This window comes from Vitis riparia, chromosome 3 (assembly GCF_004353265.1).
Source record: "Vitis riparia cultivar Riparia Gloire de Montpellier isolate 1030 chromosome 3, EGFV_Vit.rip_1.0, whole genome shotgun sequence".
Lineage (NCBI taxonomy): Eukaryota > Viridiplantae > Streptophyta > Magnoliopsida > Vitales > Vitaceae > Vitis > Vitis riparia.
This window is the reverse complement of record NC_048433.1, coordinates 16,515,281-16,543,196: the sequence shown is the minus strand read 5'-3', so window position 1 is coordinate 16,543,196 and position 27,916 is coordinate 16,515,281. Positions and strand designations below refer to the sequence as shown.

The window sequence follows — 27,916 nt, the reverse complement described above, 5'->3', positions numbered from 1 at the left end:
TTTTTTCTTATATAAAGGCTCTTCTTCATTCTAATTATTCACATGTAATTTTTAAAAGAAAATATTTTTACAAGAACAAAATTTGGGTATTTTTGTCAAAAATAACTAGAAAGAAAAAAAAAAAGAAAAAAAAGAAAAAGAACGGAGTTCGGATTATCCCAAATTTGAGTTTTCAACGACCCTTTTAATCAAATATCCCGGTTAAGTTTCCTGGGTCTATCATTTCCCTGGACGGAGAGACAGAGAGATGGCGGAGTCGAGGGTGAAAGAAGAGGCTTTGCAGATAATAGGGCTGTGCCAAGTGTTGCCTCGATTGGTCGTCTTCGATCTCGACTATACTCTCTGGCCTTTCTACTGGTATTTCTCTGTCTTCTATCCTTCGTCTCTCTCTGTTTGGTTCCCCCGAAAGTATTGGACCCTAAACTAATGATATGATTCAAACTTTTCTTTGCTTTAATTATTTTTTGTTTAAATGCATTTTCTTAGTAACCAATTCAGGGATTTCTGTTAATTGCTTGCTGTATATTCGTTCCGAACAACTTAATCTTTGTCTTATTTTTGGTGTAATTAATTGGAAATCTGTTAATTTTGCTTTAACTGTTCCCACTTCTTGTGGAAGTTCTATAAGATAGACATTTGGCAAGGTTGTCATTGATTTCGTTTACTGTTCAATTCAATACTAATTTGCTTAAGTTCTGAAAATGATGGAAATTTTTTGGTATTTTGTTGAAATGATGAAAATGTCAAAAAGTTAGGGTTTTGGATGTAGGAAGGAATGGGGAAAGGAGAGGAAGATTTTGAATATGTGTTCTACTGTTATATATGATTGATTTTCAAGCTTGCACAAGTGTGCTCATTACCTGTGTAAAAGTATGCACTTTTTTCCAGCCCATGTTTGCAGCCAGATTTGAGATTTCTTTATATCATAATGATGCCTAAACCCATATTAACCTTAAAATTACTTTAAGGAAAATCTTATGAACACTCAAAAGAACTTTTTGGAAGAATTTTACTGTCCATATTTCAACCTGATTTGTTTCATAACATAAAGAGGTAAAATTTTCATAAAATTAAATTGAAGATTTCATATGTGATACCTTTGTCAAAATCTTTTTTTTATGCCAGTGATTTTACATAAATTTATCAAAGACCTCAACCTTCCTGTATCCAGGTTGTGAAGCTTTTTGAGTGATTCATATCTGTTTTATCAAAAAATAAAAAAATAAAAATATCTGTTTTATCATTGCCTGTGAGATACATGCATGAAACTTCTTAAAGGGAAAAAAGATTATCCTTACCACTAAATGGAATTGTAATGATTTATTTGTTATGGTCAAACAATCATTTTAATGAGTTGAACTTCAAAATTCTGGTAATGTATTTGGGTTAAATTCCTTTGAGACTCTAATGGATTGTGAATCAATTATTTTATTATGTACTTTGAACTATTGTATTGTTTGTATGTCATCTGAACCATGGATATGTTTTTATGCATCAAAATGAATCAAGTAACTGCTACAAAATGTTGCAGTTGCTAAATCTTCTATATTCTTATTGAAACTGTAACTGTGGTTGCCATGTGAATTCATGGGGAATGAATAGCCTCCTTAAGATGTGTTTCTAGGCAGACAAGTGACAGGTTAAGCAAAATAAAAGTGTATATGGTTTAGATTGTTGAAAGAGAGAGCTTATTTTCATTCATTATTATGAATAATGTAGATAGTTGTTGATTATACATTAGTTCTTGTAATTCAGAAAAAGTAAATAAAATATTCCCTTAACAGAAAGGAAAATAAAATATTCTCCTAGTTTTGAAAGAAAATATGATCATAAAGCTTAAAGAGAACAAGAGAATCACAAAACAAAATAAACATGTCATTCTACCATAACTAATAGAGACAAAATAGGAAAATACTTTCTGGTTTTATCACTTCCCTCAAACTGGAGCATAAATATTCTTAATGCCAATCTGATAAGAAAAAAAAATAAAATAAATAAATCTCAATATCAAGCCTAGGGCAAAGGTCCAGTAACATGCCCTTGGGCATGTGAAAAAGTCTACCATATGATCTTCTGACCTGATGTAGGGACTGATAAGTTCTCCTTTCATGACCATCTCTTTGATAAAATGATATTTAACTAAAATGTGTTTTCATTTTCTCATGATATACAAGATTACTAGCAAAAAGTTGCAGCTTGGTTGCCACTGTACATTATCAAAGGGCTTAATATAAACTTTTAATTGGTTCAACAGATTCTTTATCCATATAAGTTTACAAGCTATATCAGCCATTGCACAGTTTCTACTTTTGCACTAGATTTGGTGAACAGCATTCTACTTCTTGCTCCTCTAAGTAACTAAATTACCACATACAAAAAGTCTGATAAGCATTAGTGGATTTCCTCTCAAATTTGGAACTGTCCAATCAGCATCTAAAAACTAAGTACTCCAAGCTTTGACCTTTTTTAATAATGCACCTACACTAATTGTTTGTTTGAGATATTTGAGGAGTCTGCAAGCAGTTTTCCAATGTAATTGTCTTGGGCTTTGTTTGCATATACCGACTAGTTCCAGTAACAACAGATGTGATATCTGGCTTTGTTGCTGCTAAATAAAGCAAGTTTCTCACCAGACTTCTCAATCTTCTTTTGGCTTCAAACTTAGGATTCTTTTCATCTTCCAATTGTAAGTTAGAATCCATAAAAGTATCTGATGGTTTATAATCTAACATACCAGTGTCTGTCAAGAGGTCATGAACATACTTTCTTTAGGATACAACAGTTCTTCTCTTGCATCTAGTAGCTTCAATGCCTAGAAAATACCCAAGTTGTCCCAAGTTTTTTGTTTGGAAGTGTTTCTTCAATTGACTCTTCACCTCCTCAATTCCTCCCATTCTAGAGCTAACACCTGCACACAGTACTGGGTAGAACTCCCCTCTCTTGAATAAGTGTATGATCTGATGATCACAAGCCATGAATCAACCAATCTCCAACTCTAGCTGCTGAACAAGGCCCTCAAATTATTACAAAGCTACCCGTTGTCTGATGCATTCACTATTTACCATGCAAAACCTCTTCCGCAACCCCCTGGTCCCTGCTTCCAACCAGGGAAGCTGTGAGTTTCTGGAAGACCTGCTAAGGGCATCTTTGAGGGGCATTGCTTGAAGCCATCCTTAACATTAACCCCTTGATCTGGCTTCCATGTTATTAAACACAATCATAGTTGCAGAAAGAAGTTATGATACATGATAGAATACATTTTCTTATGATTACATATTGTATCTCAAGTTATCCTATCATGTACATATCATATGTACAAGGCATGAGACATTTTTTTTCTTTGATCAGAAAGGCATGATACATTGACACTCAGAATATTTTTTTTTTTTTTTTTTGGTGACAAATTTTAAGAAAAATCAAATTTGAACATTTTTTTCTTCTTAATAATACCATATTCTTTAATGTACTTTAAAGTTGAAATAGAACTTTAGAAAGCCCTCTTTTTTTTTTTTTTTACCCAAACTATGAACAGAAATGCTGTTCTTATGGAATTTAGAAGTTAACATCATCTATAATTCTTTTTCTTTTTACATTTTTATTGTTGACTAAAATGAGTCCCATAGAGGAAAGGAAGAGAAATGACCTTATGTGAAACATTTTACATGTGTTGTCAGAGGCATAGATGAAAGATTGAAACTCGCGTGCAGTTATTATTCAATAAATATTGGGGATATGTTGTTCAAATGAAGGACATGTTATATGGAGGATTAGAATAATGATTTTGAGGATGATAACAAATGAAAAAAAAATAAAGGTTGTGCTTAGCATGTTTCACTTTAATGTTCCTTTTTAGGTTGTTAGGACCTAGGAGGATGAACTTGAAAAGTAAGAACTTTACACATAATACATTAACATATGTATGAATGTTGTCTAAGCAAGTAAAAAATTATACTTATATGTGCCTATAATTTTACTTTTGGTGTATTGGTCAAGGACTTGGTGAAAATGGAACTATGGTATTGTAATATTGATTGGATGAGTTTGACTTGTGGGAAATTTATACTTTTGATTATAGTTGAAGTTTTTGGATTCTATGAAGTTTGTTTTATGGGTTTTATGATGGATTACAAACATTAATTATGCCTATATTGCCTCTTATCGTCTTATTAATTGGTTATATATTGCTTTATAGTTTGTTTTGATAGTAAATTTGTTGCATTTACTTTATGCTTATTCTTTTCTATCTTTTTCCAATGTAGTAAATTGTAAACTTATGATACATGATAATTATATTACACTAGAGTTTGAAAAGGCTATCGAGCCTTAAGGCCAAGCTATGCCAATTACCTTGAGGCTATAGTCTCTATATAGGTTAATCGAGGCTTAAGTTGCACTTTGTTGAGGTTGACAACCTTGAGGTTATTGTCCGGCGGTTATTGAGGCTTAAGCTTCAAATATTTAAAGAGTTTTAATGTAGTTAGAGACTTTATGGGCTTTTTGTATATCTTTTATAAGGGGTTTAAGCCTCGATATTCAATAATTTTAATGAGTTGTGCTTTGGTGGGGTTTTAGTAAAAGCTTATAAGTTTTTGATGAAAAATAATCTCCCGTATATCTTTTCATTTTGATTCACAACACATATACAAAGAATGATTGACGAGATCCCTTAAATTAGGCTACCTATAAAAAAAATCCCTAAAATCAAGCAATTTGATTGCAAGGGTCTTATATGGAATTTACCTAAGGTTCCTATATGGAATTTACCCAGATTCTTGGTACAAGAATCATGGGTCAGCTTTTACAAGAAAGTAAAAATATGGTAGGAGAAAATCATATATATATGGAGAAAAAAATAATTGCCGATTTCTTGGCCTATTCTTCTAACACTCCCCTTCAAGCTGGTGCGAAAATATTTTGCATTCTTAGCTTGTCTATGATTGTATAAAAAGTTGAACTTGGTAAGCCCTTTGTTAGTATATCTGCCAATTGTTTAGAAGAGGGGATATATGGAGTGCAAATTAGCTCATCATCAAGTTTTTCTTTGATGAAATGTCGATCTATCACCACATGCTTGGTTCGATCATGATGAATGGGGTTCTGGGCTATATTTATAGCAATTTGATTATCATAATAGAACCTCATGGGTCCTTTCAAAGTGATGCCAAGGTTGGTAAGAATGATCTTTATCTAGAGTAGTTCACAAATCCGTTGAGCCATGACCCTAAACTCAACTTTTGTGCTAGGTATAACCACCACTGGTTGTTTTTTACTTCTCTAAGTAACTAGATTTCCTCCCAAGAAGGTATAATATCTAGAAGTTGACCTTCTATCGTCAATTGATCCAACTTAATCAGCATCACTCTAAGCTTCCAATTCCATATTTCCTGTCTTCTCAAATAAGATTCCCTTGCCTGGTGTAGACTTTAGGTAACGTAGGATTCTATATATTGCCTCCATGTGAGATTCATATGGTGAATGCATGAATTGCCTTACCACACTTACAACATATGCAATGTTTGGTCAAGTGTGAGATACATAAATTAATTTCCTCACCAATCTTTAATAGAGGCCGTAGTCTACCATATCATACTCTATTTTTCCTCCTAATTTATGATTTTGCTCAATTGGAGTCTCTGTTGGTTTGCATCCTAGCATCCTTGTCTCCCGTAGCAAATCGAGGATATATTTCTATTGGGACATAAATATTCCCCCTTTTGAACGTGCCACTTCAATTCTGAGAAAATATTTTAAACTCCCTGGATCCTTGATCTCAAATTCATTAGACAAATAAGTTTTTAGTCTTTGAATTTCTCCCTCATCATTTCTAGTAACAATAATGTCATCCATATAAACTATCAAGGCAATCAACTTACCAGAGGAGTTATGTTTGATAAACAATGTGTAATCTCCTTCGCTTGGATGGTAATTCATTCTTATAATTGATTTTGTAAATCTCCCAAGCCATGCTTTTGGAGATTGTTTAAGTCCATAAAGAGACTTCTTAAGCTTGTAGACTTTGTTCTTCCAAGCCTTGTCACTAAACCTCGGTGGAGTGTCCATGTATACCTCTTCTTCTAAGTCACCATGTAAGAAAACATTCTTCACATCAAATTGCTACAAGGACCAATCAAGATTAGTAGCTAAAGACAATAGAATATGAATAATGTTCATTTTTCCATTGGTGCAAAGATCTCTTGGTTGATGCCATAAGTTTGGGTGAATCCCTTAGCTACCAATCTAGCCTTATACCTTTTTTTATTGTCTCATCAGCCTTGTATTTAATTGTGAAAATCCACTTACAACCTAGTATTTTGTTCCCTTTAGGAAGCTCAAACCATATCCCAAGTCTCATTTTTTTCCAAGGCTTGCATCTCCTCATTAATTGTTTTTCTCCAATTCTCATCTCTAAGTGCCTCTTGGATTGTGTTTGGAATTTCAACAGAAGACATTTGGGTAATAAAGGCTCGGTATGTAGATGATCAACGATGTAATGAAGTAAAATTTGAAATAGGATTCTGAGTGCATTTTCTAGTGCCTTTCCTCAATGCAATGAGCCAATACAAATCATTATAGACACTAGAATGAATATTTTCATTACCTGATTCAAGGTTGGATGATGGGATATGAGAGGATGTTGTAGATTTTCCCTTCCTTGAATACACTTTTAGTTTGGAGGTGTTTGCTGGTAGCATGGGTTCCCTTTCTTTGAGCTGAATCTCAAGTTCATTGGCTGGAATTTCATTGGGCAAATTTTCTACAATTAGCTCTTCATTAGGAGTTTGTTGGAATTTCTTATGTTCACTAGCTATTTCATTAGATGAATCCAAGGCTGGAACATTTGGAACAATAGGGAGTGTTGGTGCAGAATCTTTTTTTTTTGATAGATAAAGGAAATTCATTAAAAGCCAAAAAGGCTAAAGAGAGTATACACGAAGTATACCAAGATACAAAGGATCAAGAAACAAAAGGTTCTGGCCCTTACTTGGTGGCTAACCAGTTTACAAAATCAAACAACGATAAAGTATGATCCTTAATACACCCTAGCCCAATTCACAAAAGTGTACAAAAAAATGAATTTGATATCTTGGTCGTTTCTTTCCACATCATCGAAGGCTCTTCTATTCCTTTCTTTCCAAATAGTCCACATTAGGCAAAGGGGGGCAGTTTTCCAAGCTTTCTCCCTTTTCTTGCCCACAAAAGATCCATACCATCCCAGGAGATTCCTTTTCACAGAGGAGTGCATCACCCATTGCACCCCAAAAAGGGAGAAGGTAAGATACCATAACATTCTGGCCTTCTCACAAAACAGGAGAAGGTGATCAATAGATTCCTCCTCATTTTTACACAAGAAACACCTGTTGGGGATGTTCCAACCAAATCTCTTCAGGCGATCAATGGTGAGTAGTCTGTTCCAAGCCGCCTCCCAACCAAAGAAACTAGCCCTGGTTGGAGCCCAAGACTTCCAGATAGTACTAGCTGGGAAGGGATGGTTGATGCCCATTGAGAGTGAGCTATAAAAACACTTAACAGAGAAGGTCCCATTCTTATTTGCTTTCCACCTGAGCAGGTCATCCACACCTCTTCTAATAGTCAAAGGATGAAGCTTGCTTAATAAGTTTTCCACTTCCCCTACCTCCCAATCATTGAGGTGTCTGTTAAAACGAGGTCCCCAGCTACCCCCAGCTCCATCTTCCTCCCAGGCCTCAGCAACCAAGCCTTCTTTGTTGACTGAGAGATTAAATAAGATGGGAAAAGCTTCTTCCAGAGATTGATTTTCACACCACAAGTCCTTCCAAAACTTCACTCTGGTGCCATCCCCTACAAGGAAGCGGGAGTGAGATTGAAAATTTTCCCACCCGTTTCTGATGGCCTTCCAAACACCCACCCCATAACGATCTCTAACACCTTTGGAGCACCATCCCCCGTCCTGGAGGTCGTATTTACTAGAGATAATTTGCTTCCAAAGGGACTCGTTCTCATTGGCAAATCTCCACAACCACTTACCAAGAAGGGCCTTATTAAAGATAGCTAGGTTACGTATGCCCAAGCCTCCATCCTTTTTAGCGGCACAAATAACCTTCCAACACACCAAGTGAGGTTTGTTTTCTAAAGCTCCTCCACCCCATAAGAAATCCCTTTGGATTTTTTCAAGTCTTGCACAAACTCTCTTGGGGATCACAAAGAGAGAAAGAAAGTAGGTTGGGAGGCTAGAGAGGGTGCTTTTTAATAAGGTTAGACGGCCACCTTTGGAAAGGAATTGTCTTTTCCAGAGAGACAATCTTTTCCTGAATCTTTCTTCCACTGCATCCCACGCACTAGTGGATTTGTAGGGGCTCCAAGGGGAAGACCCAGGTAGGAAGTAGGTAAACATCCAATCTTACATCCCAAAATTGAGACAAGGGATTCCATGGGGGGACATTCCCCCACTGGGATGGCCTCAGACTTGCTCAGATTGACTTTTAGTCCTGAAATCGCCTCAAACCACATGAAGGTCCAACTAAGGTATTGCAACTGGACTGCATCGGCGTCACAGAAGATTAAGGTATCATCGGCGAACAGGAGATGGGAAACGATCAGCCCCTCACTATCTCTTCCTCCCACTTTGAAGCCAGAAATAAAGCCCTCATTTCTTGCACGTGACAGCAGTTGGCTAAGAGCTTCCATGGCAAAAAGAAAGAGGTAGGGGGAGAGAGGGTCGCCTTGCCTTAATCCCCTAGAACTACGGAAGAAGCCCGTGGGGCACCCATTGATGAGGATCGAGAATGTGGCCGTGGACCAGCACCATTTCATCCAATTTATCCATTTGTGCCCAAATCCCATTCTAGACATCACATCCATGAGAAAGTTCCAATTGACGTGGTCAAAAGCCTTCTCAATGTCCAATTTAAGGAGGAGGCCCGGCGCGTTGTCTTTTAATCTAGAATCAAGGGCTTCATTGGCAATAAGGACATCGTCTAGAATCTGTCTCCCATGGACGAAGGCTTGCTGAGAATCAGAAATCACCTCTCCCATCACTGATTTCAGCCTATTAGCAAGGACTTTGGCTAGTAATTTGTATACACTCCCTACCAGGCTGATTGGTCTGAAGTCTCTTAGGTCTTCAGCCCCTTCCTTTTTAGGAATGAGCAAAAGAAACGTGGAGTTCAAACTTCTCTGGAAGGTCCCATGGAGGTGAAACTCTCTGAAGAGCTCCAAAATTTCTGATTTAACAACATCCCAGCAAAACAACCAAAAGGCCATTGTAAAGCCGTCCGGGCCTGGAGCTTTGTCGCCACAGCAGCTGCTTAGGGCTGCAAAGATTTCCTCCTCAGAAAACTCAACTTCTAGGCTGCTGGCCGAGCCTTCTCCCAACTCCTTGAAGTTAAGGCCATTGATTTTAGGCCTCCAATCCCCTGGTTCTGAGAGGAGAGATTTATAGGCCCTACAAACGCCCTCTTTTAAGTCATCACTAGAAGAGAGAGTGACCCCATTTATTCTAATTTTAGACAAGAAGTTCTTCCTTGCCCTAGCATTGGCCATTTTGTGGAAGTATTTGGTGTTCTTGTCGCCTTCTTTTAGCCAAATTTCTCTTGACTTCTGTCTCCAAGAAGTTTCTTCCAAAAGAGCCCATTTCTTATAGTCCTCAAGAGCCAGATTTTTAGCCTCTACTTCACCAGCAGTGAGGGGGCTGTCATTCTCCCTGGTCTCCCATCGTTGCAGGCGAGAGAAGGCTTCTGCTCTATTAAGAGAGACATTGCCTATCACCTCCTTGTTCCAGTTCTTCAAGTCCTTCTTGAGCGCTTTGAGCTTCTCGGCAATGCGGTGGCTACTATAACCTTCAACAGAATACCCATTCCACCAGCTTCGAACTAGGTCTTGGAAACCATCAATTTTTAGCCACATATTTTCAAAACGGAAAGGGCTTTTGCCTGAGGAGAATCCTCCTGCTTGAAGGACTATAGGGCTATGGTCAGAAATCAAACGAGGGAGAGCAGCTTGGGTGATGGCGGAGAAATGGTCTTCCCACTGGTCCGAAAACAGAAAACGGTCCAGTCTAGAGGCAGCTTGAGAGTTCAAACCCCCTATCCAAGTGAAAGGGCCTCCAGCCAGAGGGAGGTCCTTTAGCCCCAGTTCCCCTATAACCTCTGAGAATCTTCTCATTTCAGATGTGAGCCTAGGGGAGTTCCTTCTTTCCTTTGGGAATCTAACAGCATTGAAGTCCCCTCCTAAGCACCATGGGTCCTCCCAGAGGCCACGGATGGCACTAAGCTCTTCCCAAAAATCCTCCTTTTCACTGCTAATCACTGGCCCATAAACCCCAGAAAAAATCCAAGTGAAACCATCGACACAGTTTCTGAAACGGATAGAGATAGAGTACCCCCCGCTTTCTACCTCCAAGCTCTCCAAGACTCTGTTGTCCCAGAGGAGCAGAAGACCTCCTGCCGCACCCCTAGCATCCACAGAAGCCCAATTAAGAAATCTTCCTATACCCACACTGTTGACCATTTGCTGAGACATTTCTTTCACCTTCGTCTCCAAAAGGCAAACCAAATCTGGTTTTTGGTTCCTTACCACGCCCTTGATCAACTTTCTTTTCTCAGAGTCATTAAGGCCACGAACATTCCAACAGAGAATTTTAATTCTCATTAGTCAACTGGAACCAAATCCCAGGAATTCTGGCCGGACTTTTTAGCTATCCCTGAGGTCTCCCCGTAGCTAACAGAACATTCCAACCTTTTTAACTCTCTTTCGAAACGGGTGGTGCAAGATTTTTTCTTCTTTCGTCGCTTGCAAAGGGTACTATTTCCCGTCCTCAGCTTCAATTTCTTAAGTAAATTCAGAATTTCAACCTCGTGTCCTTCAACAGGCATTCCCAAGACTTTGCTAAAATGAAAGAGATTGGAAATCTCCTCCTCTGACCATACTTCTTCGCACGGGGAGAAAGTTGTCTGGTCCTTCTGCTTCGCCGCGAAGTTTGGGGGGTCGGGCCTCAGGACCACTGTCGACCCATCTCTAAGCATCAAGGACAGAGGAATCGGCGTCTCTTCAGTCTCTTTTGACTTCAGATCCGTCTGTCCAGAGCATCCCCTTTCCCTCTCGGGTCCCGTAACCAAGAATGGAGTAGAAGAAGGAGAAGAAAGCATCCCACTCAAGGGGGGTGGAGGGGGCGAGAGCATACCTTGAGGATTGCGGCCTTCGACAGAGGGGGGGAGGTCATTTGCCGACGTTACTTCCAAATGGGACGGCGCTTCCAGCTGGGGGCTCTCAGCGGGGGTTCCTCTCCTCCGGCGCGGGGAGCAGCTAGGGGTTCCCAGCCCTAAGTCACTGGGAGAAGCTGGGCCAAAGGGTATATGAGAGATTCCCAGAGAGGCTGAGGCTGAGGAATGGGCCTTCCCCAGCCCAGGCCCAAAGGGACGGGCCAGGTCCGGGTGGGCCGAGGCGTCCAGACCAAGGCCCAAATCCAAATCGCAGGCGGGGGCCTGGTGGGCAGAAGCCTTCGACTTGTCTGAGGCGTCGCCACTCCCCAAAACCGGCGGAGACAGCTTTTCAAGCTGTGGAGGCTGCTTAACAGGCTGTGGAGGCAGCTTTTCAGGCTGCGAAGGGACTGAGGAAGAGGGCGGAAAGCCCACGCTCCCCTCGGCGCGTGAGAGGGACACTTCGTCATCCTTACGCTTCCAGGCGCCGGGCCCATGGGAAGGGAGCACAGAGGAGATGCGGGGTTCTTCTTCCCACCAGAGCTGCAGAGCGAAACAAGAGGAACCAGCGACCACCTGCAGAGAGCTTGGGTGATGCCAGTCTCTGGTTTCGACGAGGATTCTGGCCCACTTGAGATTCCGACGCTCGGCTGTGTTTTCATCCACAGCCACAAATCTTCCACAAGAGTCCCCAAACCTCTTGAAGAGACTTCTTCCCCAAAGGTGCAGAGGGAGACCTAAAATTTTGACCCATACAAGGCGCGTATCCCCGTTGCCTTCCTCAAGGCAGCCCACTGAAGGCTTCCATCTTTCAAGGTGGAAGCTTCTTCCTCTAAAGCATTTCTCCCCTGAATTAAGCACCCTCTCAGCTTCGTCCGCAAACTCAAATTCCAGAAACAAGAGGTTTTCTCTCATGTTAGACAGCCAGAGATTCCCTTCAAGGAGCCAGGAATTTTTCGCCCACGACCCGAAGGTAACGAGTTCAGGGAGGCGGTCCGAGTCTCCCTTCCAAAGGCCTATCAGACACCTACCCAGCATTTCCTCATTTCTAACTAGGGATTCTTTATCAACTTCTAACCAGACGGCATCGCGGGGCGCTGGACAAACCCGAAGGGGATGGAGACTCTGTCCGCAACTCTGTTAGGCAGAGCTTGAGGCAGAGCACCTTTCCGCTGAAAGGGAGAGATACCCAAGCTTTTTAGTTTACTAACGAGCAGATTCCAGCCTCCAACGAGCCCACCTCCTTCTGGAAAAGCCAAGGAGAATCTTTTGTTCTCCACATCTCTTGCAACGCAAAACAAGAATCTCCCTACTTTGTTGCTTCGCAGTTCCAGAGTATAATCTCTATCTCCTTCCGACCAAAACTTCCTGAAAGGAGATCTTTCCTGTAGCTCACAGCATGACTCAACCCCTTCTAACAACAAAGATAGACTTTTCCCTCCAAATCTTATCCATGAAGAAGACTTAGGGCCTCTTTCACAGATTTTCCCACGCACTTTCCCTTTGTGCTCTTCTATGTTAATCTCAAAAGTTTTCTTCTCAACACCAAACCAGCATCTACCTCCAGGCTTCATGGTTGGAGGCAGTTTCTAGAAACCATTCAATCAAAATTACTGCACTCCTCTCTATTGCAGAATCTGAAAATTCTGAGGTTGAAACATTTTGGACGATAGGGAGTATTGATGCAATCTGAAAATTACGAGGCTGAAACATCTTGGACAGTAGGGGAGCTTGATGTGTTTGAGGTACAGACATTTGGCACATTAACCGGTTGTGGAAAGACACCCTCATCATTCTCACAATTCCTAGGAAAAATTCCTGACAGCTTATCTTCCATTCCTCCAATCTCCCCTTAAAGATAAGTGTGTGTGAAATATGGTTGACTCTCAAAGAAGGTAACATCCATGGTCATATATGACCTTTTTGTGGTGTGAATGGTAGCACTTATATCTATTTTTTCAAGTGATAGAACAAAGGATTTGCAAAGTCTTAAGTTCATTTTGTTGGTTTTTGGGCATATATTAGGTTTGAAGATAAATCTAAATAAGAGCAAATTGTTAGGAATCGATATCAATCATGAACAAAATTTAGTGGGAAGATCTTTGTGAGTTTGTTGTTTGGTTGCTGATAGAACAGAGGGAGTAACAGTACGGGATGAACTGAGGCATGATGAAGTGCAAAGTTGAAAAGTTTGAAGTGGAAAAAAAGTCTTTTCAGGTAAAGTTTGAAGGATCGAATGGTGGAACTTGGGTATCAGTAACAGAAAGGAGCCGTGGTTTTGTTGTATCAGTAGGATTTGGAAAGGAGGAGTTGGATTGGTTGATGGAGCATTTGAAGAAAGCTGTGGAGTTGGAGGATACCAGGGGATTTACACGAAAGTTCAGGGGCGAGAATAAGATTCACTTGATGGAGATTTGCTTCAACAATAGAGGGCGATTCATGAAAATCACCGAGATTGCTACAAGAAGGAAACCTTTACTTATTGTCATTCCCAAGGGTGTTAAAGGTAATGGATGGGAAGTCCTTAGGAGGGCGATTCTTTCAGTGCAAGATTATTCTGATCAAATCGGAGAAGAGTTGAAGAAGACGTTTGGCAATACTCAGATGAGTAAAAGCATATATAGAGGTGGGTGGTCATACGCAGAGGTGGTTGCAGAGGATGGGCTTAGGAGTGGAGTTCCATTATCAGCTGGAAAATGGGCCAGAGCCGTAATATGTGAATGCAAAGAAAAAGTCCAAGACTGGACTCATGAAGGCAAGGCCATTGTGAGGATGATGGGTGTGAAAGGTATGGTGTCTATAAATCCCATTTCCGCTTTCAAGGGGTGTTTCTTTGTGAGTTCAGCAGGAAGAGTAAAATGGTTCCAAGAGCAGGAAAGACTTTTAGTGAAAGGAAGGCCTGTTCTCCTAAGAAGATGGTCGCCAAGAGAAAATATGATTATTCCCGGAAAATTCAGAAGGGGTTGGTTAGAGTTGAAGGCCTCCTTTTCACTTGTGGGAGGAAGACTAGCTGAAATTCATCTTGAAGAAGTGGGGGAGGGTGACGGAGGTAGCAAGGGAAGCCGTGAAGCTGTTGGACTTGATGAAGGTGAAGCTGTGGGTGGAGATGCATCCAAATGTCGTGCTTCCAGCGTTGCTTGAGGTGGAAGATGGGGCCTGAAAATATATATTAGCAGTTTCAGTCATTGGAGAAGAGGGTGAAGACGACACTGTCACGTCCGAGACAACCCACTGCAGGTACGAGTGGTTGAAAGAGGGGGGTTGTGTCTCTCAGACGACAAAATTTGCAGAGAGCTACGAGGTAGTATCAGGGGCAATGAGTGCTACAGTAGGGAGCTTCTTCCCCGGGCACGTTATCGGTGCTCAAGTACAAGTATGGAGGCCAAAAGGGAGAAAGGATGGGAAGGGAGCAGATTGGGCCTAGAAGAAGAAAACATTCGGGCCCATAGAGCCTGAGACTTCTATTAAAGCCCATCCAGTAAGGGCCCAAAGAGGGAGAAGGAGTCGTGGGCTTCACGCTGGCCTAGATGCCCCTTAAGCCCATGACGTAGCGGCATCCCCTTCATCTCTCCACCGAGTGGGTTCCTCTGCAAAAGCGACCACGCAGGCTCGTTCAGGCGATGAGAGGGCCGGCGTCGAGGTTATACATGGAGAGGATGGTCGGGCCGATGAGTTACAGGCCCAGACTTTATCCAACCCTAGCCCATCTTCAGAGATGAAAGATGTTAGTTACGGGCGTCGGACTGTGGGTTGTAAGTCAAAAGGCCCGTCGGGGTTGGGTCAATTGCTAGGAGGATCGAAGTCCTCTGGCATGAAAGGTAGGTCTCGAGAGGAAGAAAGCGCAGCGAGAAAGGGGAAAGCTCCAATGGTTCCGATGGAAGACTTCACGCAAGGGGAAAAGACGATGGATTCAAGGAAGATGTGGTCCAACCTCTTCCTTCCAAGCGCGGCTTGCCGTCATGGACAACGGAGTAGCAGCGAGCCTCTTCCCCTACGGAGCGCATCGCCATTTAGCGAAGTTCGCAATCTGGAAGTGGATGGCGGGATGGGATCTCAACAGATACGATGTATCAGAGAGAGTCCCATCTTCTGTTGTCTTCTGTCAAGGAAATGCAAGAGCTGGTCGAAGGAAGAGACCTCGACGTCAAGAGGAGAGATGGACTCGCGAAAATCCCAACTCGAAGATGACAAAGGAGGATTTACAGGCCGAGCGGGGTATGATCCTTGTGGTTCTTCAGTCACGGAGTCACCCTCTATTCCAAGAACCAGAGGTAAAGAAATCATTTTGGAAGGAAATTGTGAAATTTTGGGAGTGGAAAACATGGAGGAAAGTCAGCATTTTTCTTCTCAGCCACCCGAGCCTTATTCCTCTCCTTTCTGTAATATGGAAAAGCATCTACTGAGTCCCTCTAGTCCTCATCTCCCAAATTCAGATTTTCTTTCCCAGTCTCCTTCGGTAAATCAAGGTAAATTTAAAATTTTTCTTGAAATAGGCGATGTTGGCCCCTTAAATTTTGTTGGCATCCCTGTCCGTGTTGAGGAGGAGAATCAGAGAGCTGTTTCTAACCAGGTGTCCGAGAGATCTATCCCTAGGAAGTCTTCTAACCTGATGTCAGGTAGTCCGGGGGTTAATGCGGCATCCCAATCAGAAGACTTTCTTATCGATGGCCTGTCTCCTAGAAAAATGGCTAAAGTGCGAGAGGTTCTATGCTCTCTGGACATTAAGGTGTACTCTAGGAGAAAGAATAGAGGCCCATAGGCGATTGAATCCAGGTGGATTTGGTTTGGAGGGTTAGGGCCTGAGTGTTTTTCCATGAAAATTATCAGTTGGAATGTCAGGGGTTTGGGTTCAAGTAATAAGCGAAGGGTGATTAAAGATTTCCTTAGGTTAGAGAATCTGGATGTTGTGATGATTCAGGAAACAAAAAAGGAGAAGTGTGACACAAGGTTAGTGGGCAGTGTCTGGATGGTCAGAAATAAGGATTGGGTTATTCTCCCGGCGTGTGGGGCTTCAAGAGGGATTTTGTTCATTTGGGACTCAAAAAAGTTGTGCAAGGAGGAGGTGGTATTAGGCTCTTTCTCGATATTGGTCAAGTTCGCCTTGGAGGGTTGTGGACCTCTTTGGATTTCTGCAGTTTATGGTCCAAATAGTCCCTCACTTAGGAAGGATTTTTGGGTGGAACTTTATGACATTTATGGTCTAACTTTTCCGTTATGGTGTGTGGGCGGTGATTTTAATGTCATAAGGAGAAGTACAGAAAAATTGGGGGGCTCTAGGCTAACTTCAAGCATGAGGGACTTTGATAGTTTTATTAGAGAATGTGAATTGCTTGATCCACCTCTTCGGAACGCATCATTCACTTGGTCAAATATGCAAGAGTCTCCCGTGTGTAAGAGATTAAACCGTTTTCTTTACTCAAATGAGTGGGGGTAGCTCTTTCCCCAAGGCCTTCAAGAAACCCTTATCAGAAGGACCTCGGATCATTGGCCAATTGCTTTGGATACCAACCCGTTCATGTGGGGCCCAACACCTTTTAGATTTGAGAACATGTGGCTGCAACATCCTAGTTTCAAGGAGAACTTTAGAAATTGGTGGAGGGGTTTTCAAGGAAACGGATGGGAAGACCACAAGTTCATGAGGAGATTACAATTTGTTAAAGCCAAATTGAAGGAATGGAATAAGCTTTCTTTTGGAGAGCTTAATGAAAAGAAAAAAAGTATCCTCAATGATTTAGCTAACTTTGACGCCATTGAGCAGGATGGGGGTCTCACCTCTGAATTGTTAGATCAAAGAGCCTTAAGAAAAGGGGAGCCAGATGAATTAATTTTGAGGGAGGAAATCCATTGGAGACAAAAAGCTAGGGTGAAATGGGTTAAGGAAGGGGATTGCAACTCTAAGTTTTTTCATAAAGTGGCTAATGGTAGGCGAAATAGGAAATATATCAAGGCGTTGGAAAATGAAAGGGGTTTAGTGTTGAATAATGTCGAGAGAATCACAGAGGAGATCTTACTTTACTTTGAAAAACTCTACGCGAGTCCTATAGGAGAGTCTTGGAGTATTGAAGGATTAGATTGGTCCCCTATTTCGGAAGAGAGTGCGATAAGTTTGGATGCCCCTTTTACTGAAGAAGAGATTTCTAAGGCCATTTTTTAGATGGATAGGGACAAGGCTCCGGGGCCTGATGGCTTTACTATTGTAGTATTCCAAGACTGTTGGGATGTGATTAAGAAGGATCTAGTGAGAGTGTTTGCAGAATTTCATAGGAGCGGAGTTATCAATCAAAGCACTAATGCCTCTTTCATTGTTCTTCTGCCCAAAAAGAGTACGACAAAGAAAATCTCAGATTTTAGACCCATTAGTTTGATCACTAGTCTTTATAAGATAATAGCCAAAGTGCTCTCAGGGCGTCTAAGAGGGGTTTTACATGAAACCATCCACTCTACTCAAGGCTCTTTCATTGTTCTTCTGCCCAAAAAGAGTACGACAAAGAAAATCTCAGATTTTAGACCCATTAGTTTGATCACTAGTCTTTATAAGATAATAGCCAAAGTGCTCTCAGGGCGTCTAAGAGGGGTTTTACATGAAACCATCCACTCTACTCAAGGCGCTTTTGTTCAAGGGAGACAAATAATGGATGCGGTTCTCATAGCAAATGAGATAGTGGATGAGAGAAGACGATCAAGGGAGGAGGGTGTCGTCTTCAAAATTGACTTTGAAAAGGCTTACGATCACGTAAGGTGGGATTTTTTAGATCAAGTGTTGGAGAAGAAGGGGTTCAGTCCTAAATGGAGGAAATGGATGAGTGGATGTTTGTCCTCGGTATCTTATGTAGTATTGGTGAATGGTAGCGCTAAAGGTTGGGTTAAGGCATCGAGAGGATTAAGACAAGGTGACCCTTTATCCCCCTTTTTGTTTACTTTAATAGCAGATGTATTGAGTAGGATGTTTTTGAGAGCAGAGGAGAGAAATATGTTGGAGGGTTTCAGGGTGGGTAGAAACAGAACTAGGGTATCTCATTTGCAATTTGCCGATGACACCATCTTCTTTTCTAACACTAGGGAGGAAGACTTGCAGACTCTCAAGAGTCTTTTGTTAGCATTTGGGCATATTTATGGGCTTAAGGTCAATCTTGACAAGAGTAATATTTATGGTATCAATTTGGATCAAGCTCATATTTCAAGATTGGCTGAGACGCTTGAATGCAAGGCTTCTGGCTGGCCTATACTCTATCTGGGTCTTCCTTTGGGTGGGAACCCCAGGGCAGGTGGATTTTGGGATCCAGTGATTGAGAGAATTTCAAGAAGATTAGATGGATGGCAAAAGGCATACCTATCCTTCGGAGGGAGGATAACTCTCATCCAATCTTGCCTTATCCATATGCCCTGTTATTTTCTTTCTTTATTTAAGTTACCCGCTTCAGTCGCTGCAAAAATCGAGAGGTTGCAAAGGGATTTTTTATGGTCAGGGATTGGGGAAGGCAAAAGAGATCATTTAGTCAGGTGGGATGTCGTGTGTAAACCGAAGGAAATAGGGGGTTTGGGTTTTGAGAATATTTCTCTGAGGAATCTCGCTCTTTTAGGGAAATGGCTGAGGAGGTACCCTAGAGAGGGTTTAGCTCTATGGCATCAGGTCATACTAAGCATTTATGGTTCACACTCCAATGGTTGGGATGCTAATACATTACTCAGATGGTCACATCGCTGTCCTTGGAAGGCTATTACTCAAGTCTTTCAGGAGTTTTCCTCGTTTACTCGGTTTGTGGTAGGAAATGGGGAAAAAATTCGGTTCTGGGAAGATTTGTGGTGGGGGGACCAACCTTTGGGAGCCCAATATCCAAGACTATTTAGAGTAGTCTTGGATAAAAACATACCTATTTCTTCAGTTCTCGGTCCTATTCGTCATTTCTCTTGGAATTTAAATTTCCATCGTAACCTGTCAGATTCTGAGATAGAGGACTTAGAAGGCCTCATGCGATCTCTCGATGGATTGCATTTATCTCCTTCGGTTCCAGATGCCAAATTTTGACCCTTATCTTCTTTAGGGCTTTTTTTAGTAAAATCCTTCTTTCTAGCTTTATCCCAATTTTCTGGATCTCCTCAGGTTTTTCCTTCTAAGTTCGTTTGGAATTCTCAAGTTCCTTTCAAAGTGAAGTCCTTCGTCTGGTTAGTGGCACACAAGAAGGTGAATACTAATGACATGCTACAAGTGAGAAGACCCTACAAAGCCCTTAGTCCTGATATTTGTATTCTGTGCATGAAGCATGGGGAATCAGCTGATCATATTTTTCTTCATTGCTCCTTGACGATTGGGTTGTGGCACAGGTTATTTCAGTTAGCTAAGATGGATTGGGTCCCCCCGAGGAGCATCCTTGGCATGATGTCCATCAAATTTAATGGATTTGGTTCGTCTAAGAGGGGGATAGCCTTGTGGCAAGCTGCAAGCATTGCTCTTATTCGGATTGTGTGGTGGGAAAGAAATGCGAGGATTTTTGAGGATAAAGTAAGGAATTCAGAGTATTTTTGGAACTCTATTGTTTTCCTTGCTTCTCTTTGGGCTTATTGTTCCAAGGTTTTTAAGGGGACTCCCCTTAATGTGATACAACTTGATTGGATAGCAGTGTGTACTCCATAAGGAGTGGTCTTTTTAGAGTGTTCGCTTGTTTTTCAGTGTATTATTCTATAGTTTAGCTTTCTTTGGCGGGAGGATTCCTCATCCTTCTTTTGTACTTATTTTTATCTATCAATAAATCTTTGTGTTGTTTCCAATCAAAAAAGAATATCCAAGGAAGACAAACCTAAGAGCTCTTGGGTCAAGTTTGTCTCTAGATTGTTTGGGAATGTGAATGAAAGATACACACCCAAATATTTTTGGAGGAAGTGTTCCAATACCCTTAAAGTTAGGAAAAGACTTTTAAAGTGCATCAATAGGGGATTTAAAGTCTAAGACTTGAGAAGGCATTCGATTTATTAAAAATGTAGCAGTCAAAACGGCTTCCCCCCAATATGTTTTTGGAACACTCATTTGAAAAATTAAAGATCTAGCAACTTCCAAGAGATGTCTGTTTTTTTTTTCTTTGCTACCCCATGTTGCTGTGGGGTATACACATGAAGATTGATACACAATACCTTCATTTTGAAGATAGGTAACAAAATTATGGTTGAAGTATTCCTTCCCATTATCTGACCTTAAGGCATGGATTTTGGTGCCAAATTGGGTACAAACGAATTTGTGGAATATCAGGAAAATGGAATTAACTTCTGATTTGGATTTTAGGAGATAAACCTAAGTGGTATAACTGCAGTCATCAATGAAGGTAACAAACCATTTAGAACCTGAAATGTTTGGAATTCTAGAGGGTCCCCAAACATCAATATGTGTTAAACTAAAATTTCTTTTTTATTTCTTATTGGAAAGGGCACATGATGGTGTTTTACAAGCTCACAAACCTCACAATGAAAATCATAAGATTTAGGTTTGCCAAACAATGTGAGAAACATTTTTTCCATGATGAAGATAAGTGGGTGTCCTAACCATTTGTGCCATAGCCATATTTGATCAACTTTTGAGGGAGTTTCCTCTCAGCATGCCAAATCATCCTCCTTGTTATCTGGTCTTGAAAAACACAATGGGAAGGAGTAAATGTTACAAAGCAATTCAAATCTTTAGTGATTTTACTGACAGACAAGAGGTTACAAGACAAGTTTGGAATATGTAACACATTTTGCAAGGTCAAAGAAGGAGTGATGGAGGCTATGCCTTGACCAATTATGGAAGAAAAAGTGCCATTAGCAACCTTCACTTTTGGCCTACCTGAAAGTATTGTATAATTGGAAAAAAAATTGGAGTGACTGGTCATATGGTCAGTAGCACCAGAATCAATGATCCAAATGCTCAATAAACAATCCTTGGAGGCACTTAAAGCTTCGATATTGCCTGTTTGGACAAAAGAGCATGAGACGGATTTTGCAGTGGGAATTTCAACATGTGTGTCAAGCTGGTTGAGAAGTGTTTTCAGCTTTTCATAATGCTCCTAGCTAAGTAAAATAGGTTCTTGTTCAGTGGGAGAGATATTTTCATGAGAGACATCAATGGTGGCAGCTTGATGCGCCTGTCTAGATCTCGTGACAGGTTTTCCTCCTCTATTGCTTCCCCCTTTACTTCCTAACTGAGGCTTGCCATGGAGTTTCCAGCAAGATTCATGTGTATGTCTTGGTTTGTGATAATAATTACACCAAAGTGAATAGTTGTCATTCAGTTTTCTTCCTTCTACTTTGGATCCCATCGACTTGAAATTTCCAGCAGTAGTTAGTGCTGAATTTTCTGGAGTATAGCCTCCTAGCATCACAACTTGATGACGTTCTTCTCCAATCACATAGGCATAAACCTCCCAGCTGGATGGAAGATGTTCTTTCCTAATATTTGTACTCTTACTTGGTCTAATTCAGGATTAAAACCAGGCAAGAATTCAAGTACTCTCTCTTGCTCCATTACCTTCTTCAATCTAGTAGCGTCTTTAGCAACTACCATTTCTATGTGTTGCTAATGATCTAATTCCAGCCATAGGCTTCACAATTTATTGTAATATTCAGTGACACCAACTTCGTTGCTTTATAGCATGAATTCAACACATCAACTCATATACTTGTGTTGTTATTCAAATTCTAGAATAAGTTTGATTGATGGCATCCCAATCTCTTTGGCGGTGGAGAGAAACAAGTATGTTTGGCTAATCTCCGGTTGCATGGAGTATGGTAGCCAATACATGACCATGGAATTTTCCTCATCCCATAATTCATATTGTGGATCATTGGAGTTGGGTTCTGATTTGGCACCCATGATATAGCCCATCTTCCCTTTACTTTTAATGAAAAGTTTGGCTGATTGGAAACAGTGTAGGAAATTCTGGCCATTGAGTTTTTGAGTGGTGATTTGGAGTGTAGAGCTGTCATTATGATGGGTAGATATAGGTGGTCAGGTTTGGAATGTAGAGGGATTGAAGGGTAGGGTTGTTTTGAGAGGATGGTGTCTTTTCAGTAGTTTCAAACATTTTAGGGAAAAGACAATAAGGTTTCTAGTGTTGTGTTCTTTTTTTTTTTTTTAAATGGAGTAAACAAGAGATGACCTTGAGGGAATTATAATGGGAAATAAGGAACCAACAATAAAGGCTAGTTAAAAAGAGGGAATAAGCTACAACAATGAAGGCTGTATGTGACTAAGCAATGAAGGCTCTATGGATCTTGGCAGAGTCAAACTTCTGGCTCTGATACCATGGTGAAAAATAATCTCCCATAGATCTTTTCATTCTGATTTACAATACATATATACAAAGAATGACTAATGAGATCCCTTAAATTAGGCTGCTTATAAAAAAAATAAAAATCCTTAAAATCAAGCAATCTGATTGCAAGGGTCCTATATGGAATTTACCCAGATTCTTGGTACAAGAATCATGGGTCAGCTTTTACAAGAAACGAAAAATATGGTAGGAGAAATCAGATATATATGGAGAAAAAAATAATTGCTGATTTTTTGGCCTATTCTTCTAACAGTTTTGTCTTGGGTCCAACATTAGGGTTAAACCTTTTATAAATTAAGGGCTTACTTGGCTACCAATTAACCCTTTAAATGGAGAGGGAAAAAAGAGATTGAGAAGATGAACTGAAGGACTTGTTGGCCATTGTAGTGGATGAGCTCATGTATAATCATTATTTTATTATTGACTAAATAAAAGAAAAAGACCAGTGAGATTGATGGATGGACAAGGAGAATAGGTGGATATTAACTCTAATTGGAAGGATGATAGAACAATGGAATATCCTTATGATTCCTTGGAGGATCCTACTAGTGATAGTGATGGTACTATTGAAGATTATTTGATGAAATCATAAAAGAGAGTTAGATTTTGGAAGAAAGAAAGAGGAACTATATTAGAAACCCTTGACAATGATAAACAATTAATTTGATTATTATTAATTATATGATTTTCTTATTATGTAACTTTCATGTTGTTTTATTAGTTTGCGTATGTAGAGGGAAGACAAAGTTCAAATGCAATCCTCATAGCAAATGAAGTCATTGACTCAAGGCCGAAAAACACTAAGAGTGGGTATTGTGTAAGTTGGATATCGAGGAGGCATATGATTATTTTAATTGGGGCTTCTTACTAGCACTTTTGGAAAAAAATGTGATTTGGTTCTAAGTGGAGAGATGGATTAAGTGGTAGATCTCTATAACGTGCTTCTCCATATTGATTAACGGGACACCAACAAGATTTTTCTAGAGTTTTAGAGGCTTTAGGGCAAAGACCCTCTATCCCCTTATCCTTTCATTATGGCCACGGATGCATGCTCTTGTATTCGAAATAGGGAATAGGAATGGGGCCTTCCTTTCTTGTGCTATTTTTAGTTAGTGGAAGAGGAGTGGGTATGGAGATGTCCCACGTATTATTTGCTAATAATACTTTTATTCTATGTGATACCAATAAGGAACATAGGGAGTACTTGAATTGGGCATTCATATGGTTTAAGGCAATCTTAGGGTTAAAAATCAATTTGGAGAAAAATGAGTTGATATGAGCGGGGTTGCTAATATGGAGGACCTAGCTAAGGTATTAGGTCGTGGATCATGTGCCCGCCTCACCAATTATTTGGGTATGCAGCCAGGAGCTCCTTTCATGTCTATGAGATTGAGATGTTAGTGGAGGAAAGATTTTAGAAATGGCTCATTGTGTGGAAGAGACAATACCTATAAAAAGGAGGAAGACTTACTTTGATTAAAACACTCTAGCTTACCGATTTACTACTTTTTATTATTTGTCATACTGAGAAAAGCTGGGAAAAGATCCAAAGAGATTTTCTTTTAGGGGAAGGAGCTTTTGAAAGAGAGTTGTATTTAGTGAATTGGTCAATAGTTTCATGGATAAGAGGAATGGGGGCTTGAGTATTAAAAGGTGTTCATTCTTAATAAGGCTCTTCTTGGTAAATGGTATTGAAGATTCATAATTCAAAACAAATCCCTTTGGAAGTGGGTGATTATAGGAAAGTATGGGGAGGAAGAGTGGGGATGGTGCTCTAGAAGAGTGAGGGAAGGGCGTGGGTGTCAGTGTGGAACACAATCAAGAGCTGGTGAGAGGTGTTTAACAGTAGAATTAGATTGAGGATGGGAAACGATTAGCGAGTGAAATTTTGTAAGGATAAGTGGTGCAATGACAAACTACTATAATAGGTCTTTCCTATGTATTTCTCAATAGCTCCACTAAAGATGCATAGGTGGCCAAGGTGTGGGAGTCAGGAGGGGTTGAGGTTGTTGAAACCCTAGGTTCACAAGATGGATTCATGATTGGGACTTAGACGATTAAAGGATAAAATAATTTGGTTGAATTTGATATATGGAAAACTCATAGTTCAATACCTTTGTTCATCTTTATCTAATGAAAGAACAGAGGCGTTTCCCTCTTGCATTATTTGGAATCAGCTGGTTCCAGTGAAGGTCAGCTTTGTCACTTGGGAAACTATATGGGGAAGAATATTACATCGGATCACTTTAGAAGGAGTGGGAGCATGCTGAACAAATGCCACCTGTGAAAGGAGATGAATAAATGGTTAATCATGTACTCCATTACTACAATGGGGTCATGCTATGAGAACTAATTTATAATGTCTTTTGAGTATGATGGACAGTGTTTTCGATAGTCAAAGATGTCCTTATGAGTTGGCATAGATCTTTTGTTGGTAAGAAGAGGAAGAAAGCTTGGAGAGCAACTCCTTTTAGCTTATTTATTATCATATGGAATGGGAGAAATAAGAGAGAGCATTTAAAATACCGAAAAATTGGATCAAGCAATCAAACAATTCTTCATATAACCAGTTCGAGTCCCCTCAAGGCCACTGGAGGTTTACCCGGTCGTTAACTTCAGGGCCCTGTGGGATTAGTTGAGGTGCGCGTAAGCTAGCCCGGACATCCACGGTTATCCAAAAAAAAAAAAAAAAACAATTCTTCATATATAATTTTTTGAAGTTGGTTAGAGTATACATAGGACACTGTTCATCGTCCATGATAGCCTTTATTAATTGGCTTAGCTCTAAGTAAGACAAGAATGTTGTTTTTTTGTGTACTCCTCTACCATGTTGTGGCCTTTTGGCATCTTTGTTTACATATTATATGCAATTGTGCACCCTTTTGTTAGGCTCCATTAATATAGTTGATCTTTGCCTACAAATAAATGTTGTTTTATCATTATTTTTCAGATTTTTTGAGATATTTTTTTCTTTTTTATTATTTATATATTTTTGTCTAAGTTGAGGCTTATGTCTTGTTCTTGATTGAGGCCTCATTGGGCTAAACCCCTCAAACCACATTTAGGCTTTTAGAACATTGCATTAGAAGATGTTGAAAAATAGGAAAAATGGCATATGATACAAGTTATGTGTGGACAATTGTGGGTATAAGTATCCTCTTTAAAGCAATCAATCTGGGCCCAAGGTCACTGGAACCTCTCTTTGAGTAAAGGTGTTCTAATCATGAGGATAGATACTCAACACTGGGAATCCCTTTTTGCATTCAGGACCTGTCATGTCCCATTGTTTCTGATGGTTTCTGTCATGTCATCAATAAATATTATGGTTTTTTTGAATTTGAAAACTGAAGATTTCATAACTTGGGTTCATTATTCACTGTGTGCACTTCTCTTTATTTGAATGGCAATAAATCCATTATGCTGACAACTGATACTATATGCCCATCCATAGTGACCTCTCTGGCTTGCCTATCTAATCATAAATGCAATGTGTTATGATGTTGGTAACAACTAAGAATAGTTTGCAATGTCAGTATTCAATAACTCAATGATTGCAGCCAAAAATCATTTGCTTTTCTATTTTTAAGTTCTATTTTTATTAAGTTATCTATTGCAACTCTACTGAGAAAGCTTTGATATTCCAGTATGGTACAGGTTAATTCATTTCTCCTAAAAATACCCATGGAAAATATGTTTCTTCTAAATGCTTGGATAACTCTGTATTAGTGTTTAATGTAGATATGCTTATTTTCCAGTGAATGTCGTTCCAAACGCGAAATGCCTTCTTTGTATCCCCATGCTGAAGGCATAGTATATGCCCTCAAAGAGAAGGGAATTGATATGGCTATTGCTTCTAGATCACCAACTCCGGATATAGCAAAAACATTTCTTGACAAATTGGGCATCAAGTCAATGTTTGTAGCCCAGGTGAGTTAGTGAGGATCATTTTTAGTTTGATTGTTTCTTCTTCCTCCTCTTTTTTATTTCCTTTATGTATTTTATTTTTTGGAAGGTCAAGATTGCCAAAAGAATCATTGTTTTGATGAATTCTTTATAGCTAAAGCATCATAGACTTGTAAGTGAATTCTATCTTATATTGCCAAAAAGATGTAGAAGGGGAGAGGTTCAACCAAATATTAAACGAGGAGATTCAGAAATGATGAATAACATCACTAGGCATGAGCAGCCGGTCACAGCATTCTAAAACGTAACAGATGTTGAATAAAATTTTATTTATTTTTATCAATTATTGTCACTGATTTGGTACCTTTTTGACATCAATGCAAGTTGTAGTAGCACACAAAAGCTTTCTAAATGACAGTTGATGGCGGAACTCTTTGCGTTTTTTTTTTTTTTTTTAATCTTTTCCCCTTCTTTTCATGCTTCTCTTGGGGACTTGAACAGTTCCAAACTGCTGTAGAGCATCATAAAAACTGACTAGTAAGGACTGATAAGCAATTGCCCTCGTAAAGTCTTTACACATCTTTTTAATATACCTTATTTGGATTGCCCAGGAGATATTTTCCAGTTGGTCACACAAGACAGCATTTCCAGAGAATTCATAGGAGGACTGGGGTGCCCTTTAACTCCATGCTCTTTTTCGATGACGAGGATAGGAATATTGAATCGGTAAAGATGACATCCAACATTTCCTCTTCTTTGTTTGCTGATATTTAGATGACTTGGATAGTGTGTAGTTACATTGGGGTATACTGAAATTCCTACTGGTATTGACAGGTTTCCAAAATGGGAGTAACAAGTATTTTGGTAGGCAATGGGTTAAATATTGGAGCATTAAGGCAAGGGCTCACGAAATTCTCTCAGAACTCGGCTTCATCTGGAAACACCAAACAGAACTGAATGCTGTTTTGGAAAAGATTGTTCCCAGCTGTAATTCTTATATGTGGTTGCTTATGGCATATACCTATTATATGGTCTTAAAATTCCAATTACACTCTAAAATCATATGAAGCTTAGCATGCTAAAGTCATAATGACAACACTCAACACCATTGGTATTCTATCTTTCCTTTGTTTCTCTGCACTTTGACCAATTATTGTGATTCAAAAACAAGGTAGCAGATGCCCCTTCTTTTCCATTCACCTCATTCATCCAATTAAATTTAAAATACATTAATTTGTTGTAAATGAAGTGGTGAATGACTACCATTAAAGTGGTGAATGAATATTCATTGCCAATCATACAAATGGATGTAGTTCATAAAACCTATGAAAGTCTTTCCATCACCATTGACATTCTCGAGCAAGATCCTTTGTATGATTGGCATCCTCAAATAGGGAAAGTTTTCTTAAGTACTTTCTTTGGTTCTTCCGATTCTTCTTTATACATTTTATTTAATTTTATTTTTCCATTTATTTCTAGTTTTATAATAGAATTGACTTTGGCAGATGCATATAATGGAAAAAAAAAATGTGAGAGTGAGGT

At 39.9% G+C, this 27,916-nt stretch overlaps 2 protein-coding genes across 2 annotated transcripts in view; both read left to right on the top strand.

Annotated features, from left to right (window-relative positions):
- LOC117911295 (guanosine nucleotide diphosphate dissociation inhibitor At5g09550-like) overlaps positions 1-27,916 on the top strand; it is a 112,198-nt gene that overhangs the window by 44,290 nt on the left and 39,992 nt on the right. The gene's annotated exons all lie outside the window — the stretch shown is intronic.
- LOC117911296 (magnesium-dependent phosphatase 1-like) lies at positions 209-27,514 on the top strand. The gene is given in 5 exon segments (XM_034825606.1): positions 209-357; positions 26,227-26,398; positions 26,986-27,014; positions 27,016-27,100; positions 27,209-27,514. Coding segments are annotated over 5 exon segments (519 nt in total). The 5' UTR covers positions 209-247; the 3' UTR covers positions 27,332-27,514.